This window comes from Lynx canadensis, chromosome F2 (genome assembly GCF_007474595.2).
Source record: "Lynx canadensis isolate LIC74 chromosome F2, mLynCan4.pri.v2, whole genome shotgun sequence".
Taxonomy (NCBI): Eukaryota; Metazoa; Chordata; class Mammalia; order Carnivora; family Felidae; genus Lynx; species Lynx canadensis.
The window spans coordinates 64,471,332-64,490,660 of record NC_044320.2 but is presented as its reverse complement, the minus strand read 5'-3'; the positions used below and the strand labels follow the sequence as shown (position 1 = coordinate 64,490,660).

The following is a 19,329-nucleotide window of genomic DNA, read 5'->3' as shown; positions in this document are numbered from 1 at the left end:
GTATCCACTGATGGGCCTTGCCTGAACAGTTACTATGTTGGTGGTTGCGAAATGGTGATTTTCTGATTCTACCATTCCTTCTACATTTATTAACTAGCATTAACCAGGAAAAACAAAAGGTTTTTCTCTGCCCCTCTTTCCCCGACCTTCTCTTTCATATCCACCCTAACTTTGAGGTGAACCAATGGGGTGGGACTGATTGATCTTTGCCCACTGATGACATACAAAGTCATTTTGCTGTTTCCATCCTCTTCTTAGACAATGTCGAACCTAGTACGGCTGTTAAGACAACTTGAAATGTTCTGATCTGTGCCATGAAATTTATCTGGTTGGTTCTTTATTTTTGTTTTTTTACCACACTCCTTCTACATTTTGGCCTGGTGGCAGTGGGGACCATGCATGTAACCCACTTGCCTTATGGGCTGTCCTTCTGAATACCTTTAGAAAGGTTATGTTTTCATCTTGCCTGGGAGAGATTTCCTCTACATCATGTGTTTTTCTTTCATGAAGAGACATTTGCCATTTCCTTCCTTTGGGCAATAATATGAAAAGAAATTGGATTATAGAGAAAAGATGAACTTTGGAACAATTTTTTAACTATATGTGATTGTTGTTTGGACTTGTAAGTTGTCCAATCAGATACTGTCTTGAGAAGTTGGGCGAGAGGGAACCATGAAAGACAGAGAATTTACCCAAACGAGCCTGGCTTTATGACAAAGAAACTCCTCCAAATTTACAAAGACTCTTTAAACTCAAAGAAACTGAGAAACATTTAATTGCCAATTTTGGTTTCATCTTTTCTTCTACCTCATCCTAACCCCACATCTAGGCAGCCCGATAGGAATAGTGAGGAAAGTTATTTCAGTTATAGAAACTAGCGTTTTCATTTTAAAATAGTCTTGTGATAGTATAATAGTTATCCCGTTACATGTGTTTTGCTTGACATGCATTTGTTTGTAGATCAGGGATTTTTACATAATAATCTGGACTTTCTGCCTCCTCTTTTTATTTTATTTTATTTAAAAAAATTTTTTTTAACGTTTATTTATTTTTGAGACAGAGAGAGACAGAGCATGAACGGGGGAGGGACAGAGAGAGAGGGAGACACAGAATCGGAAGCAGGCTCCAGGCTCTGAGCCGTCAGCCCAGAGCCCGACGCGGGGCTCGAACTCACGGAGTGCAAGATCGTGACCTGAGCCGAAGTCGGACGCTTAACCGACTGAGCCACCCAGGCGCCCCTCTGCCTCCTCTTTTTAAAAAAATCAGAAAAAAATGCATCAACAGTGGGCTTTAATAATGACATGGCTGATTAGTACCTCCTCCCTTAAATGGGGCAGGAGTTACAGTTTGCCATGTTTCTCACCAATAACTACTTGGAAGATTGTTTATGAGGTACCAAAGGATGTCTAGGAAAGAAGATAGTCTATATTTCCCTCATCCTTGGGAAGAATTTTACTAATACGACTATAATTTTGCATAGCAAAAAATTGAATGAAAATTTGGTTGCAGATTTTCTTTATTTACCACAGCTAATTGATAGTGTTGTCATCATTGAAAACTAACATTTAAATATTTCTTCAGCTTAAAGGTGGAGCCCAAGACTAAAGGATTAAAACAGCAGCAACAGCAACATAAGAAACTTCTGGCAGCAATGCTCTCTCAAGATTCTTTTGAGTCTCTCCATAGCCCTACCCCATCTGTAACAGAGGAAGATATTGATAATGAAGATGATGCAATGGAATTGCTGGGTAATTTTAAAAATTAATAATTTCTCTTTCTCTTCTTCTCTGGCATTGTAAAAATGTGTAGTGATTTAGAGATTTTAAAGTTTTTGAATAGTTTTGTCCTAGGGGAGAGACACCATTTAACACATATTTTATTTACATTAGACTTTCATGAAGTTGCATGTAAGAATGAAGTTGAAATGACCTAAGCATGTGAAGTATTTATTAGACTGTATTTTGTCTTTGTATATGCAGCACTTTACCTTCTGACTCTTTAATCAAGCTTTATTCTGTGTGCAATTGTGATAAAAATTCAAGTCTGTCTGCTTTATTCTCTGATTATGATTGCCTTGATCACATCTTCTGTCTATAAAATATATCCAAAATACATATTTCAGCCCTCATTCCAAAGTGTCCCCTATTGTTTCAAGGATGTTTTAGAAAAATAGAGTAAAATTTAAAAGGACAGATAGTAAATTAGTGTTTTGTGTCTTCCATAAATGACAGGAAAGTTTGCAAGATTTCAGTGTTTTTATAGGCTTGTTACTTTCATGAAAACCTTATTAGTGTTGTATATGTAGGGAACCCTTTATATCTTAAATGAAGTAAATGTATGTTTTTATTTCACCATAAATCTCTGGATAGTAGTTTTTTTAACTGAACTTTCCTTTTATCCTAAATAATTAGAATAATTTTTGAATACTTTGTAACCATATACTAAAGTGAATAATCATTCAAAAACTGCAAATAAATTTAACATAGAATAAGGAGTCTCAGAAACATACAGACATTTAAAATTTTTTTTTCTAAATGAGCTTCCTGGGTTTGAAGTGTTCATGGCAGCAAAATACTATGATTTAAAAAAAAAAGATATGTCTCCTTGCATATACCTACAGAGGTGTTACTTACTCAATGATGGCAGGTTCATCACTGTTTTCTGATAATACTGAATTCATTCCAGCATTGAGGAGACTGTCATGGCATTTTCACTTTATGCTGTTCATCTTTTTTTTTTTTTTAAGAACAATTAAGTCTGAGTATTTTTTTTTCAAGGAATCTCATCTACCCACCTCCAAATCATTGATGTGGCAGATATGCCAGATGTTGTGGTACCTTCCCCAACTTCAATTCAGGAAATGTTTTTCTAAGCACTTGACCTCATGCTAGGCACTGAGCTCTGTCCTAGGATCATAATAAAACAATCATGGATTCTGTTTGCAGGAACTTTGCATTTCTTAGTGTTTGAGATAAAAAATGTAACTACATTCATGTAGTTCTTGCTACAGGTGCTAATGTGATTAAGCACACAGTTTAAATAGGGATAACACTTAATGCAGAGATAGAGGATGATGATCAGGGAATGTTTCATAGAGAAGCTGATTCTAGCGGTGAGTTGAGTCCTAGAGGACAAGTGGATGGAAGTTCATCAGGCAGAGTGTAGTCATTAGCCTTGTAGGTTTGCTCTTGTACGAATGGACTCTTTTGCAGTTGTGCTCCATGATTGAGCTTGTAAATTGTTCCTTTGCTTTGGTCGTTAACAGTGAAGGGGGCAAGGCCTGAACAGTGACTGTCACTGGCAGGGCCAGGACGTTGTTCATATAACATCAACATTGGCTTTTTGGTATATTGACGTTGAATTGTACAGGTATTGTTCTCTCTCTCTCCCATCCATTGCGTGACTGACGCTCTTGATCAGTTGATATCCACAGGAAGGAAATTATACTTACCTTGCAAAGATAATCTTTTGAAGAAATCTAGGCATGCTCAGAATCACTTTGGATTTCCTGATAGCATCGGGAGTATCATGTTAGAGTGGAGGAAATCATAAACTTCAGTGACGATTGAGGGGTTCTTTAAGGAAACTCAGGTGTTAGTGCTGGTACATCCTAGATCTCAGCTCCTTAAAGTTTCTAGTCTCCCAAGCTGAAGACCAGAGGGTTGGGTTTTTGAGACTATCTAATGTGAGCCATTAATAGCTGGTCCTCATGGTTTTTTTTTTTCATTTAGACGTTGTAGCCTGTGGTATGAGCAAAGTGAAGAATGAAAACTAGTTGACAGTTTGGGCTTTCTCCATGGAACTCCATATATCTTAGCATAGGCAGCTGGTAGTGTACTAATGCTGGTCTCTAGATTATGAGATTTGTCTGCAATAACATGGAATGTTGCAAGTGTGCCAGGCTGTCCTCCGAAATAATGCCATATGCAATCCTGTTGCCCCGTTGTCTCAGTGAACAAAGGTCATGTAGCAGAAAATTGTACCTGAACGATTGTTTTACCCAGAAGTTCATTAATTACGTAAAATGTTATTTAGATATGAAATATTTGTCTTTAAGACATAAATACACTTATCCATTCAATTATTTAGAAAATATATATTTAAAATAGAGACTCAGTTTTCTTCAAAAGTAGTGTGCATAAATTCATGACTTACAATGTTACATATGCCTGTATCTAAGATGATGGTTCATCTCTTATATGAAATCAAACCAGGTGTACATGAAAAATTTCAGTTGATGTAAGTTACAAATTTTTTGCAGTCATGATGTAGTAATGGATGAACTATTAATATGGATGAATATGGGTATAAAATAAATTGATAATTTAGTTATTCAGTTTTAAGACTTGACGTCTTCAATAGCCATGTATGTGTCTCTTAATATTCTGTTAGATTTCAAGTCCTACACTAATCAATTGATGTGATACTGATAAATCAATTTAGAAACTATAATACTTACTTTTCAAGTCCTTTTAATGTTAGATTTTCATAATTTTGTTTATTATTGAAGAATTTTAAGACAATATTTTTTGAAACCCTGATCCTAGAAAAGCATATTATATGTATATATTTGAGGAAAATACAAATGCTGAGTTCCTGAAAATTTATTTGAAATCAAATTTTAGTACATAGAGTCATTGTAAAAGGCAAGAGACTATTTACAATATCTTTTGCACATCTGCAACATTGTATAGAATGAGTTTGCTATAGCTTATGTGGTTTCATTGTCTTAACTTGTTATCTATATCAGGGATTAACTGGCTGAAAAATCTATATGCATGAAAAGTAGTATGTATTCTTTGTGAAGTGATAATTAAATGAGAAGTATAATTATTAGTTAATGTTAATGGAACAAAGGATTGTTGTTAAGTAAAATTGGTTGAAGGGGAAGGGGGAAAAGAGCCTTTTAGTTGAAGAAGTAGAGGTCAGTAAAACTTCTTACCTTAATTCATTTGTAAAGGAATCTAGCATTATTAATACGTACTGATTAATATTTAACTCTCCACAGTTGTTTAATTGTATGTTGTTAGATTTCTACTCCCAGTATATTGACATGTGAAAATATAGTACATATGGCATGTATAAGTTTTTAAGTAGATTAAATATTTACTGTAAGATTGCTTTAAATCCTATTTGTAAATTCATAGCACAAAAGTAGCTTAATATGGAATTAATATATACCAGAGAACAAAATATCCAAATTTCTGGAATTTTAAGAACTAACAAATTTAAGCACCAGTGAAATTGGTGCTCTCATTGCAGAAGACATAGAATAAAATATCTGCCAACTCACCTTAAATATGTAGTTCTCATCTTCAAATATAAGATATTCTGAAATATTTTAGTAACTGCTAGAAATTAATGATCACGATTATTAAATTTGCATATTTTTGAAAGTTATTAAAATTAATTATTTTTCAAAAATGGAGAGACAATTTACAATGGTACAGCAAGAGATTTATAAAAAATGCCTATATTTTACTCCACTAACTTTCACAGAAAATTTGAGGAACTTCACTAATTTCAAAGATATTTCAACTTGTAAATGTAAGTTCATTTTCACTATATGCATTTTTCATTTTATTTCTGATGAAAAGCTAATCGCAGTTATGTGCTTGATTACCATGAATATAATTTATACTTATTTGAAAATATCAGAATTATTTGAAAGGCACAAGTGTTATTCTTACATATTTTGGTATAGGATATTACAGAAAAAAAATTTTTTTTTGGCTTTCTCAGAATTGATGATGAGGCAAATATATAAAAATCAAATTTCAGAGATGCTACAAAAGGAAAACAGCATTAGTCATGATTTATACTTTCTGATCTTAGCTCATATCATATAAAAATTAAAACTAACATTGTATTACCAAAAATAAGCAAGGTGATTGTAAATATATTTTATTTGCTTTAAACTTAGTAATTAAGAACAAGTATAATTGTACTGGTATTCTCTGCAGAATACAGTAAATTATGAATTTCTAAAACCCCAATATCTTATCAAACTATGTAACATATAAACTTAATTTTCAAGAGGGACTCATTGCATTAAGGCAATCTTTTGACAAATTCTTTTGCATGTGACCAATATTTATAAAGTAAACATTCATATTCTGTTCCATTTTTTTTTCCAGTTGGAGTCTTCTTAGCAGAAAGCATCCATTTCACTTAATTAATAGAAACAGGCATTTCACTTAATGAAAAATGGATGCTATCATTCAATGATGTTGGATAAAAAAAGGGGAGAGGGCCTTAAATGTTTAAAAAAATCTGTCTACCTACCTATCTATATACCTATATTTTAATGTTATTAAGTATGTGAAATAGTCTAAAGCATACACCATAAACTTTGTTTCCTTTGGATATTGGTATTTGGGAATACCAGGACAACGGAAGAGTTGTCACTTTAAAATGAAGATTCTTTGTAGAAAAGATTCTTTTAAAAAGTCAAAGACTTTCCAAAATTTATATTATATGTAAGGTTGCTTTAAATGCTGCATAGAAATTCATTCAGCATAGTACTAAAATAACTTAATATGGCATTAGTACATATTAGAGATTAAAATATTCCAAATTTGTGGGGTGTTAGGGTGTAGCGATTTTGAACACCAGTGAAGTCAGTGCCCTAAATCTAGAACATACTGAATAAAATAACACCCACATCACCTCAATCTCAGTAGCTCTCATTTTTAAATACAGAATATTCTCAGAAATTCCAGTAATTACGCTGCAATTGATGACCACAATTACCTAAACATTATAGAAAATCTACACATATATTCTTAAATGTTCACTAAATGAATTAATATAATTGAAAAACTAGAACTTCACATAGATGTATGAAAATATCTTTCACATGCCAAATAATACGTATTAACTCCTGTTGAACCATTTGATGTATTGTAACAGAGATTCTATGAAATGCCTCTGCTATAGAGTTTTGTCCTATATTGCTGAATTCTAACGTCACCTTGCTTTAGAGCCATCATTGTTCGCACAAATGCCAAGTGGGATCAGACTGAAGTGTTGTCTAAGTGGAGTTGAATAGCGCTGTTTGTCTCTCTGGATTACAGTGACAACATTTGAGAAAATCCACTCAGACACATTTTTTTCATTCAGCAAATATCATGTACCTGCTATGTGAAAACAGTGCTAGTTTGTATTAGTGTACAGCTCTAGGATTATTGTGTCTTATATTTTTCTAATTACTTGACCTCTTTGGACTTTGAGAGAATGGTGAATCTAGTACACATTGGCATCTACGTAGAACCAAACAATTTGTAGATTTTTCCTTCAGCTCTCAGTCTATTGATTAATTCATTCATAGGTTTATGAATTTCTCCACTTATTACATGACTCTGCACATCCCTGGGAGTTAAAGTTTGCATAAATCTGGGCATGTTTCATGAAGTATGAACTTTTCAGGGATGATTCTCAAGATTTGGTTTGCTTAAGAATCATCTGAGTAGCTTATTTTAAGTACAATCTCCAGTTCCCTCTGTCCTCAACTTTTGGTTTGTTAGATTTGAATACAGCCCATGAATCACCATTTTCCAACAGGAATGCTCTTCCTTCAGTCTTTCAACAAATTCTGATGCAGGTGATCTGTACAACATACAATGAGAAACTCTAATCTGGAAGGTATGGTCAATGAACTTTTTTGTCGTTTGATCGAAGATATCCTGAAGCAAGAGAAATAAAATTGCAGAAAGTATGATTTTTATAATAAAAATAATATGGAATAGAGGCTTCTGAGTTAATCTAGCTCTTTTGAAATGTCTCTTGAAAATAAGGAAAAGTCTTGCTAAGAAGCTTTGGTTACTGTAGTTTGTATGACTAATTATTGCTGTCTTTCTTCCTGATATCATATTTTTTAGGAGCACTTGAAAAGTGAACTGCTAGAGTAGAAAAATTACGTGTTATGAAATGATTCTAGCATAGTCCTGAGGACATGGCTTTGTTGAGATTCTACTTTATCATATTATTCTATTAAACTTTTATTTAGGATTCTTACTTAGCTTTTGTTAGATGTGATTTATAGCCCCCTTCACTGTCTTCTACAAGTACTTGTTTCATGCTTGGAATTACATTTGTGATTCATTTTCTCTATTCTTCATTTGTGTTAATTTCCAACAACATATTGAAATATTTACAAATGATAGCCAGTGTTTACATGTAGAGGTTGCCTTTTAAATAAATATAAGCTTGTATGCCACCAAAAACATACATCATCCTACATGATTTATGGCATTTAATAAGAAATGTTATTTTTTCTTAAAAAAAAATTTTCCAGTGGTAAAAGTAGATCAACATAGCAGAATAAAGTCAGTAGTTTGAAAATAAAATATAAACCCACAAGTAAATTATTGACAGTTGTCCTTCATCTCAGTGGTATAACTGTGTGAAAATTCCTTTATTTGAGAGATAGCCGTTTTCAGTATACTTGTAGGTAAGTTGTTTCATACATATTTCTCACTTTGAAATAAGTTACAAGTTCTTTGGCATATAACAGTAATATAAGTTAATGTGCTTTTTCATATTTAGGCCATAGCTTTTCACTGAGTATCTTGCAAAGGTGTGAGCCACATTTATGATGTGATTATGTGGTCTCTGGCCAAGGCACTGAGCTAAAAAACTCTAAGACCAGCTCCAGCCCTCATGTTGCATGTTGCCTTTTGTCACCTGAGCTACCAGTACGTAATTATAAACGCTGGTAACAATATCAGCCTTCCTATTACATGGGGATGTTGTAGGAAAAAAATGGGATATTCTCTGAAAATGCTTTTATTTTTATTTGTCGTGCCTAACAGCAGGAATATTTGAGAAAGGACACTAGAATTTATAGATGAAACTTTCCTTCCAAATAAATTTAAATCCTCCAACCCCACATACATTTTGTCTAGTTATAAGCACAGAAAAAAAACCTAGCTTTCTTTAGCTTTGGAAATACCTACTAGAGTAAATATTGACGTTTCCCACAAGATAATACAATCAAAGACTTGAAGAGGAAGGAAGTAAAGTTACAAGGGTATTTGCAAGCCAATACAAAGCATTATATTTTTATTTTTAACATGGATATTTAAGCAAGGGCAGACATCGATATGATTTGGTTAAGAATATAGAACAAATTACTCCGCTGTCTTTTCTTCCATATAAATATATAACTTCTAGGATGAAAAGAAAAATATTTTGTACATACACATGAATGTTCACTAGCAAAAGCTGAGCTGAGAGCAGGAATAGGAGGGAAAATAAAAAATGAGATATATAAGAACTATAAATTTGTATTGTATGTTTACATGCATCTGTCTAAATAAAACCTTAAAAGTGTTGAAAATTTTATAGGCTTTAAAAACTCTTCAACTATATTGATAACTATGAAAATATTGAAACAGCACAATTTTGATGGTTTTACATTAAGTCATTGTATAAACAAATCACAACCAAGTTGAAAATCAGTATTAATTATTATTAGGGTTTTATTGTTTTTGAAATAAACTTTCCTCTTTCAAATACTTAATAAAATGGTGGTGTTATATACTTCAGGATGATTTGTTTAGCTGCGGTAATGATTTTCATATAATTTGACTGAATTTGAATTAATTTTGTACTCTTTGTAAGAGCCATTTGAAAGTGGTACAAAGTCAATATTCTATTGTATTTTTTTGTGGTTGAAAATATGCAACAGAATGTTATTAACTCAGCAATTATTTACATTTTAACATCAAAACCAAAAGACATTAAAGAGGTATTAAAACTGTTCTTCTGAATTGTTTAAAACTTCTTGTGTAACTCACAGTAATCTGTTTAGATTTCTATATGTTACAATATCATTGACATCTTATTTAACCATCTTAAATACAAAGCTAAAATTGTTGAAGTTGAATACTGAATACATGGTAATAATAGTGATCACAGACTTGTCAATTAGTTTCAATATCAGAAAACAATAATTTTTGCAAAGTAAAGCTTCATTCAAGATTTTTTAAGGTTTTTTAGAAATACATTTTTCAAAATCTGAAATGTTTAAACTGGTTCTATATATATGAATTTCTTTTAGAATGAAAATATTATGATTTTCTTTTTTTGATAGTCACATGTTTTATAATTTCAGAAAATATTCTTAATAATAATGAAAAAAATATTTTTAAATTGCTCTAATGCTTTTATACATGCACTAAAGAACACATTAAGAAAAAAATATGACAGTGTTTTAAAGGTGGTAAATTAAATTAAGAGATTTTATTTTACTTTTTAACATTTTGGTTTATTTCTGCAACAGATGATTCAATGACTGAAATTAATATGGAATGAATTTACTTATATGAGACTATAAACATAAAATTCCATGTAAATTTTTAATTTCTTTAAAATTTACTTTTTAAGGAGTTGTTAGAAGGGTGTTTTTAGGCCAGCTGTTTTTCGTGTTTTAAATGCTGTCATATTTATTTTTTTAATTACCTACATTTGTTTGAATGTAGTCTACTTCAGGAATTTAATGTAGAGTATTATATATGGTAAAACAAAATTTAAATTAATCTAATGAAATTGTATGGAAGAGAGTATTTATAATATTAGAAATAAAAACAGCATACATGAGCTTTCTATTCAGGTAATCCTAGATGCAAGTTTCACCATTGCCTCTTACTAATTCTACGATTTGAGAAAATAACTTGTTACTTTCTAATGTTGGACCCACCATCAGAAAAATGGGAATTTGGCAACACTTACAGGGTTTTGTGAAGATTAGGTAAAGAGTTTGGTGAAGATTAGGTAAAATAACCCCTGTGAAGTGCTCAGTGTATCTCATAAAGGATTAGAGATAGAAAAAGGATTTGTTACTATAATTCATACCACTTTTATACCAATTCCCTTCCTGTCTCCATCTAGCCCATGAGATTTAGTACATGTGAAAAAGAAAGTAAGATCGTGGGAATTTGGCCTTGGGGGTTTAAAGTGTTTAGTGTTTTGTCATAAATGTCTCATCTAGGTATGTTCTACATACATGGAAATTATTTCAAAAAATACTTTCCACTTGATATTTAAGTCCTACTTCTAATTTTTTCCCTTTCCTTTAAAAAACACAAACAGGGGACACCTGGGTGGCTCAGTTGGTTGAGCATCTGACTTCAGCTCTGGTCATGATCTCACAGTTCATGAGTTTGAGCCCCATGTCAGGCTCTTCTGAAAGCTTAGAGCCTGGAGCCTGCTTCAGATTCTGTGTCTCCCTCTCTCTCTGCCCCTCCCCTGCTTGTGCTCTCTCTCTCTCTCATAAATAAACATTAAAAGTTTTTTTTTAATAAAAAATCACAAACAACTTTCTCAAAAGAAGATGCCACATGAGACTAAATCTCCCCAATGTGTTAAAAAGAATCTTGCATTTAAAGATAGTACCCCCATTAGAAAAGAACATTATAACATTCAAATTTTTCTAATACTTTGAAGAAACTATTTTCAGCAATTTGAAATATTAAAACTTTTTTTTAAGTATCAAAACTTTATAAAAAAGTATCAAAATCTAGGAACTTCTGATTTTTTTATATGTATTTGTTTTTGTTGCCGTGTTACTGCCTCCCTGATTTGCAGTCATTGACATCCATAAGTCCTGTGGTATAACGAAGGTGATACCTGGTTTGTAGAAACGTGAAGATTTTATTGGCCTCATGAATGCCGACTTATCATGGGAGTAAGATATGTAGCATTCCAAGACTAGCTCAAAGAAGTAAATATTTTCCAAAGCTTGTGTAAGCTATATGCATTTTCATATTATAATGCGTTCTTTTTTTTTAAGGCATTCTTTTTCTTCTCACAATTCAGAGAATCCATATCCAATAACAAGCAAAAATAACAAGAGAGGAAGGGGAGAAATTTTTTTCAGGCTACAATATGGTGTTCTTATCTTTTTTTTATGGACTTTTGATGTTCATAGTCTGAAACTTTTTCAAGCAGCATTGTTAAGATTTTGATACCATCTGATTCCTAACATCTCCGTGGCTGAGTTAAGGACGTCTTTTACTGAAAGTAGTAGTTAAGATAAGAAAGGTGTCTCTGCTCATATATAGTCTAAACATAAAAGGACCAAGGACCAAATAAACTCCTAGCCACTCTATTTTGATAAAGAAAATTAAGAATGTGAGGGGTTACTCTCCAATATAAAAGCTTTTAACTGAAAGAAAATTCAAAAACCTATTTTAAAAAAATCAAAGAAGCCCCCCCCCCCAGTCAAAAATAAAGATAAAAAAAAATTAAAGGTGGGGTGCGCCTGGGTGGCTCAGTCGTTTAAGCATCCAACTTCAGCTCAGGTCATGATCTCCCAGTTGATGAGTTCGAGCTCTGTGTCAGGCTCTGTGCTGACAGCTCAGAGCCTGGAGTCTGCTTCAGATTCTGTGGTCTCCCACTCTCTCTATTTCTCTCTCTCTCTCCCTCTCTCGCTCTCTCTGTCAAAAATAAATAAAGATTTAAAAATTTTAATAAAAAAGCAATTTTTAAAGAAAACTTAAAGAATCAACTAAAAAAACTTTTTTAATTTTAATGTTTATTTTTGAGAGAGAGAGAGAGCAAGCAGGAGTAGGGGAGGGGCAGAGAGAGAGAGGGAGACACAGAATCCAAAGCAGGCTCCAGGCTCTGAGTTATCAGCACAGAGCCTGACGTGGGGCTCCAGCCCACGGGCTGCAAGATCATGACCTGAGCTGAAGTTGCTGCTTAACCAACTGAGCCACCCCGGCACCCCAGAAGCAACTTTTTTGTGTGTGTGTGATAAAGTTCAGATTATTTGCTCATTATTCCACCTAGAAACAAACATGGTTGTTCCTTTGGAAATGCTATCTTTGTTTAATATAAACTTTCCAACCATAAAGAGAAATGCCATCATAATATACACATTTATAAGTTTATTTTCTAAATTGTATCATTGTTTCTCATAATCAGGTGTTAAATAATTCTCAGTTTGTGGGAGGGGAGGGAAAGGCATGAAAATGCCTATGTGCTCATTACTGGTCTTCTAATGGCTTCAGGATTTTGCATTCTTAGTTCTCTCTTCCCCTGAATGTTCAAATGTGTATACTATCAACTTATTTCATTGTTTATTGCCCTCCCGATAAGCAAAAAAAAAAAAAAAAAAAAAAAAAAAAAAAAATTGGAACAAAGACTAATTTTTCTCTGGAAAAATGTTGGCAGCCTTTAGCAGTATAAGCTAATTTAGGAGCTTTTAATATCAGATCTTCTGGAAGTCAGTTGTCCTTTAAAATAATATTTATTTTTGAAGGCACCTGGGTGGCTCAGTCAATTAAGCATCCAACTCTTAGTTTTGACTCAGGTCATGACCTCACTGTTTCCTGAGTTCAAGCTCTGCATGGAGCTCCGCATTGGTGTGGAGCCTGCTTGGGATTCTCTCTCTGCCTCTCTCTCTTTCTCTCAAAATAAATAAATAAACTTTAAAATAAAATAATATTTATTTTTGATTATGAAAAGATACATATTCAGGGCACCTGGTGGTTCAGTCAGTTAAGTGTCCGACTCTTGATTTCAGCTCAGGTCATGATCTCATGTTTTATAAAATCGAGCCCTGTGTTGGGCTGTGTGCTGACAGCGTGAAGTCTGCTTGGGACTCTCTCTCTCTCTGTCTCTCTCTCTGTCTCTGTCCCTACCCTGCTCACCCTTACTCATGCTCTCTCTCTTTCTCTGTCTCTCAAAATAAATGAACTCTCCCCCCACACGAAAAAAAAGATACATATTCAATGTAAAGAGTGTGAAATTACAGAAGTCAAATAAATGTTACCCAGAAATAATTACTATTAGAATATTTTGGTCATATTTTAGATACTTTCATATATAATGTAGGAAGAATAGTATTATGTAGATTTATAATATGAAATGAACTGTCCTTAGTGCTTTCTGTACATTACTTAATAACCACACAATACCATGGAGCAGGCAATATTACTATACTCACAACATAGAAAAGGACCCAAATCCTTGCAAAGCAAAAGTTACCGAGATTACATAGTTGATACTCAAGAATCATATCCCTAAGCCTCTGAATCAAACACTAACTGTGCAACAACGCACATTAAAATGCACATTCATATTAACATGTTTATAGTTACTTGCTACATACATGCAGTTTTCACACAATAACCGAAGTTTAAAATTTAACATCAGGGGCTTCGGCTTCCAGTTATGCTGGAATAACTGGTATTGGCCTTATCTCTTCACATTTAACAATTATAAAACTAGACAAAGTATATGAGGTCAACTTTTCAGGCACTGGACAAAAAGCAGTACAGGACTTTGAGTCTTACGAGAAGAGAAACAAGTAAGGTGAACCCTATGTTTTACACTGGCTGTTTTCATGGTGACACTTCCCTGCCCATCTTGTGTGGATGAGGAGCTCAAGTGGAGAGTGAAAAGTGGCAGTCTCACTGATTTGAGAAGGAAGAGATTGGAGTTTGTGGCTGTTGAAGCAGCTGGGATTTATGGGACAGCATGCCAACAGAAGGAAACTGAGCAAAGGGTGTGGACATAAATCAACAGGTATGTTCCCTTAAATCCTTAACTGAGACTGTGCTGTTCTTGCATGAAGCAAATTGAGTCTGAGAACTGAATACAAGAGAGGTCAGACAGAGCTGGAATATGTCAGAGTTCCATCCCAACCAGAGAGGGTAAATGTTCCTAAGTTCATTTATCATTCAGAAGAGACCTTAGAAGAGTCAACCATTAGGAGTAACGATCACACACTGAATTGAGAGTCACTCATAAGAATGAAGGAAAAATTGAAATAGCCCCAGCTTAACAAAGCATAAAACCATGCCTACAAAGGTGAAGTAGGTCTGCCAATAATTTAATTCCTGGCAGTAAACTCAGTATCATTTAGAGAAGACAGTGTAAGCCAGACTTCTTAAAAAGAATCAACCATAATGCCTACCATATAATAAAAATTATAAATAATGCAACACAGTAAGAAAATGTGACCCCAAATCAGGACAAATCAATAGAAGCAGAACCCATTTTACTCAAATGCTGGAATTAGCTGACAAAGACTTTTTAAAAGCAATTATTATGCATATTTTATGGACTTAAGAGAACTCAAGGAGTAAACAAGAAATTCAGTAGAATAATTGAAATGAGAAGAAGAACCAAAAGGAATGTCTCGAATGTAAAGGAAAATCTAGAATATCTGAGATTTTAAAAATTAATAGGATTAACAGCTAATTGAACAATATAGAAGTAAGGTTCAGTGAACTTGAAGATGGGTTGACAGAAATTATCCAAACTGAAGATCAGAGATTTATTTTTTTTTATTTTTTTTATTTATTTTTTTTTCAATATATGAAACTTATTGTCAAATTGGTTTCCATACAACACCCAGTGCTCATCCCAAAAGGTGCCCTCCTCAATACCCATCACCCACCCTCCCCTCCCTCCCACCCCCCATCAACCCTCAGTTTGTTCTCAGCTTTTAACAGTCTCTTATGCTTTGGCTCTCTCCCACTCTAACCTCTTTTTTTTTTTTTCCTTCCCCTCCCCCATGGGTTTCTGTTAAGTTTCTCAAGATCCACATAAGAGTGAAACCATATGGTATCTGTCTTTCTCTGTATGGCTTATTTCACTTAGCATCACACTCTTCAGTTCCATCCACGTTGCTACAAAAGGCCATATTTCATTCTTTCTCATTGCCACGTAGTATTCCATTGTGTATATAAACCACAATTTCTTTATCCGTTCATCAGTTGATGGACATTTAGGCTCTTTCCACAATTTGGCTATTGTTGAGAATGCTGCTATAAACATTGGGGTACAAGTGCCCCTATGCATCAGCACTCCTGTATCCCTTGGGTAAATTCCTAGCAGTGCTATTGCTGGGTCATAGGGTAGGTCTATTTTTAATTTTCTGAGGAACCTCCACACTGCTTTCCAGAGCGGCTGCACCAATTTGCATTCCCACCAACAGTGCAAGAGGGTTCCCGTTTCTCCACATCCTCTCCAGCATCTATAGTCTCCTGATTTGTTCATTTTGGCCACTCTGACTGGCGTGAGGTGATATCTGAGTGTGGTTTTCATTTGTATTTCCCTGATAAGGAGCGATGCTGAACATCTTTTCATGTGTCTGTTGGCCATCCGGATGTCTTCTTTAGAAAAGTGTCTATTCATGTTTTCTGCCCATTTCTTCACTGTGTTATTTGTTTTTCGGGTGTGGAGTTTGGTGAGCTCTTTATAGATTTTGGATACTCGCCCTTTGTCCGATATGTCATTTGCAAATATCATTTCCCATTCCGTTGGTTGCCTTTTAGTTTTGTTGGTTGTTTCCTTTGCTGTGCAGAAGCTTTTTATCTTCATAAGGTCCCAGTAATTCATTTTTGCTTTTAATTCCCTTGCCTTTGGGGATGTGTCGAGTAAGAGATTGCTACGGCTGAAGTCATAGAGGTCTTTTCCTGCTTTCTCCTCTAGGGTTTTGATGGTTTCCTGTCTCACATTCAGGTCCTTTATTCATTTTTGAGTTTATTTTTGTGAATGGTGTGAGAAAGTGGTCTAGTTTCAACCTTCTGCATGTTGCTGTCCAGTTCTCCCAGCACCATTTGTTAAAGAGACTGTCTTTTTTCCATTGGATGTTCTTTCCTGCTTTGTCAAAGATGAGTTGGCCATACGTTTGTGGGTCTAGTTCTGGGGTTTCTATTCTATTCCATTGGTCAATGTGTCTGTTTTTATGCCAATACCATGCTGTCTTGATGATTACAGCTTTGTAGTAGAGGCTAAAGTCTGGGATTGTGATGCCTCCTGCTTTGGTCTTCTTCTTCAAAATTACTTTGGCTATTCAGGGCCTTTTGTGGTTCCATATGAATTTTAGGATTGCTTGTTGTAGTTTCGAGAAGAATGCTGGTGCAATTTTGATTGGGATTGCATTGAATGTGTAGATAGCTTTGGGTAGTATTGACATTTTGACAATATTTATTCTTCCAATCCATGAGCACAGAATGTCTTTCCATTTCTTTAAATCTTCTTCAACTACCTTCATAAGCTTTCTATAGTTTTCAGCATACAGATCTTTTACATCATTGGTTAGATTTATTCCCAGGTATTTTATGCTTCTTGGTGCAATTGTGAATGGGATCAGTTTCTTTATTTGTCTTTCTGTGGCTTCATTGTTAGTGTATAAGAATGCAACTGATTTCTGTACATTGATTTTGTATCCTGCAACTTTGCTGAATTCATGTATCAGTTCTAGCAGACTTTTGGTGGAGTCTATCGGATTTTCCATGTATAATATCATGTCATCTGCAAAAAGCGAAAGCTTGACTTCATCTTTGCCAATTTTGATGCCTTTGATTTCCTTTTGTTGTCTGATTGCTGATGCTAGAACTTCCAGCACTATGTTAAACAACAACGGTGAGAGTGGGCATCCCTGTCGTGTTCCTGATCTCAGGGAAAAAGCTCTCAGTTTTTCCCCGTTGAGGATGATGTTAGCTGTGGGCTTTTCATAAATGGCTTTTATGATCTTTAAGTACGTTCCTTCTATCCCGACTTTCTCAAGGGTTTTTATTAAGAAAGGGTGCTGGATTTTGTCAAAGGCCTTTTCTGCATCGATTGACAGGATCATATGGTTCTTCTCTTTTTTTTTGTTAATGTGATGTATCACGTTGATTGATTTGCGAATGTTGAACCAGCCCTGCATCCCAGGAATGAATCCCACTTGATCATGGTGAATAATTCTTTTTACATGCTGTTGAATTCGATTTGCTAGTATCTTATTGAGAATTTTTGCATCCATATTCATCAGGGATATTAGCCTATAGTTCTCTTTTTTTACTGGGTCTCTGTCTGGTTTAGGAATCAAAGTAATACTGGCTTCATAGAATGAGTCTGGAAGTTTTCCTTCCCTTTCTATTTCTTGGAATAGCTTGAGAAGGATAGGTATTATCTCTGCTTTAAACGTCTGGTAGAACTCCCCTGGGAAGCCATCTGGTCCTGGACTCTTATTTGTTGGGAGATTTTTGATAACCGATTCAATTTCTTCGCTGGTTATGGGTCTGTTCAAGCTTTCTCTTTCCTCCTGATTGAGTTTTGGAAGAGTGTGGGTGTTCAGGAATTTGTCCATTTCTTCCAGGTTGTCCAATTTGTTGGCATATAATTTTTCATAGTATTCCCTGATAATTGTTTGTATCTCTGAGGGATTGGTTGTAATAATTCCATTTTCATTCATGATTTTATCTATTTGGATCATCTCCCTTTTCTTTTTGAGAAGCCTGGCTAGAGGTTTGTCAATTTTGTTTATTTTTTCAAAAAACCAACTCTTGGTTTCGTTGATCTGCTCCACCATTTTTTTAGATTCTATATTGTTTATTTCTGCTCTGATCTTTATTATTTGTCCTCTTCTGCTGAGTTTGGGGTGTCGTTGCTGTTCTGCTTCTAGTTCCTTTAGGTGTGCTGTTAGATTTTGTATTTGGGATTTTTCTTGTTTCTTGAGATAGGCCTGGATTGCAATGTATTTTCCTCTCAGGACTGCCTTCGCTGCATCCCAAAGCGTCTGGATTGTTGTATTTTCATTTTCGTTTGTTTCCATGTATTTTTTAATTTTTCTCTAATTGCCTGGTTGACCCACTCATTCTTTAGTAGGGTGTTCTTTAACCTCCATGCTTTTGGAGGTTTTCCAGACTTTTTCCTGTGGTTGATTTCAAGCTTCATAGCATTGTGGTCTGAAAGTATGCATGGTATAATTTCAATTCTTGTAAACTTATGAAGGGCTGTTTTGTGACCCAGTGTATGATCTATCTTGGAGAATGTTCCATGTGCACTCGAGAAGAAAGTATATTCTGTTGCTTTGGGATACAGAGTTCTAAATATATCTGTCAAGTCCATCTGATCCAATGTCTCATTCAGGGCCCTTGTTTCTTTATTGACTGTGTGTCTAGATGATCTATCCATTTCTGTAAGTGGAGTGTTAAAGTCCCCTGCAATTACCACATTCTTATCAATAAGGTTGCTTATGTTTATGAGTAATTGTTTTATATATTTGGGGGCTCCGGTATTCGGCGCATAGACATTTATAATTGTTAGCTCTTCCTGGTGGATAGACCCTGTAACTATTATATAATGCCCTTCTTCATCTCTTGTTACAGCCTTTAATTTAAAGTCTATTTTGTCTGATATAAGTATGGCTACTCCAACTTTCTTTTGGCTTCCAGTAGCATGATAAATAGTTCTCCATCCCCTCACTCTCCATCTAAAGGTGTCCTCAGGTCTAAAATGAGTCTCTTGTAGACAGCAAATAGATGGGTCTTGTTTTTTTATCCATTCTGATACCCTATGTCTTTTGGTTGGTGCATTTAATCC

At 34.5% G+C, this 19,329-nt stretch overlaps 1 protein-coding gene across 1 annotated transcript in view; it reads left to right on the top strand.

The window, feature by feature from the left end:
• The window catches only part of CF2H8orf34 (chromosome F2 C8orf34 homolog), a 167,029-nt gene extending 162,576 nt beyond the window's left edge, over positions 1 to 4,453 (top strand). The window contains 1 exon segment of the mRNA XM_032591940.1: positions 1,582 to 4,453. Coding sequence (XP_032447831.1) covers positions 1,582 to 1,765 — 184 coding nt within the window. The 3' untranslated portion in view covers positions 1,766 to 4,453.
• The last annotated feature ends 14,876 nt before the right edge of the window (positions 4,454 to 19,329 follow it).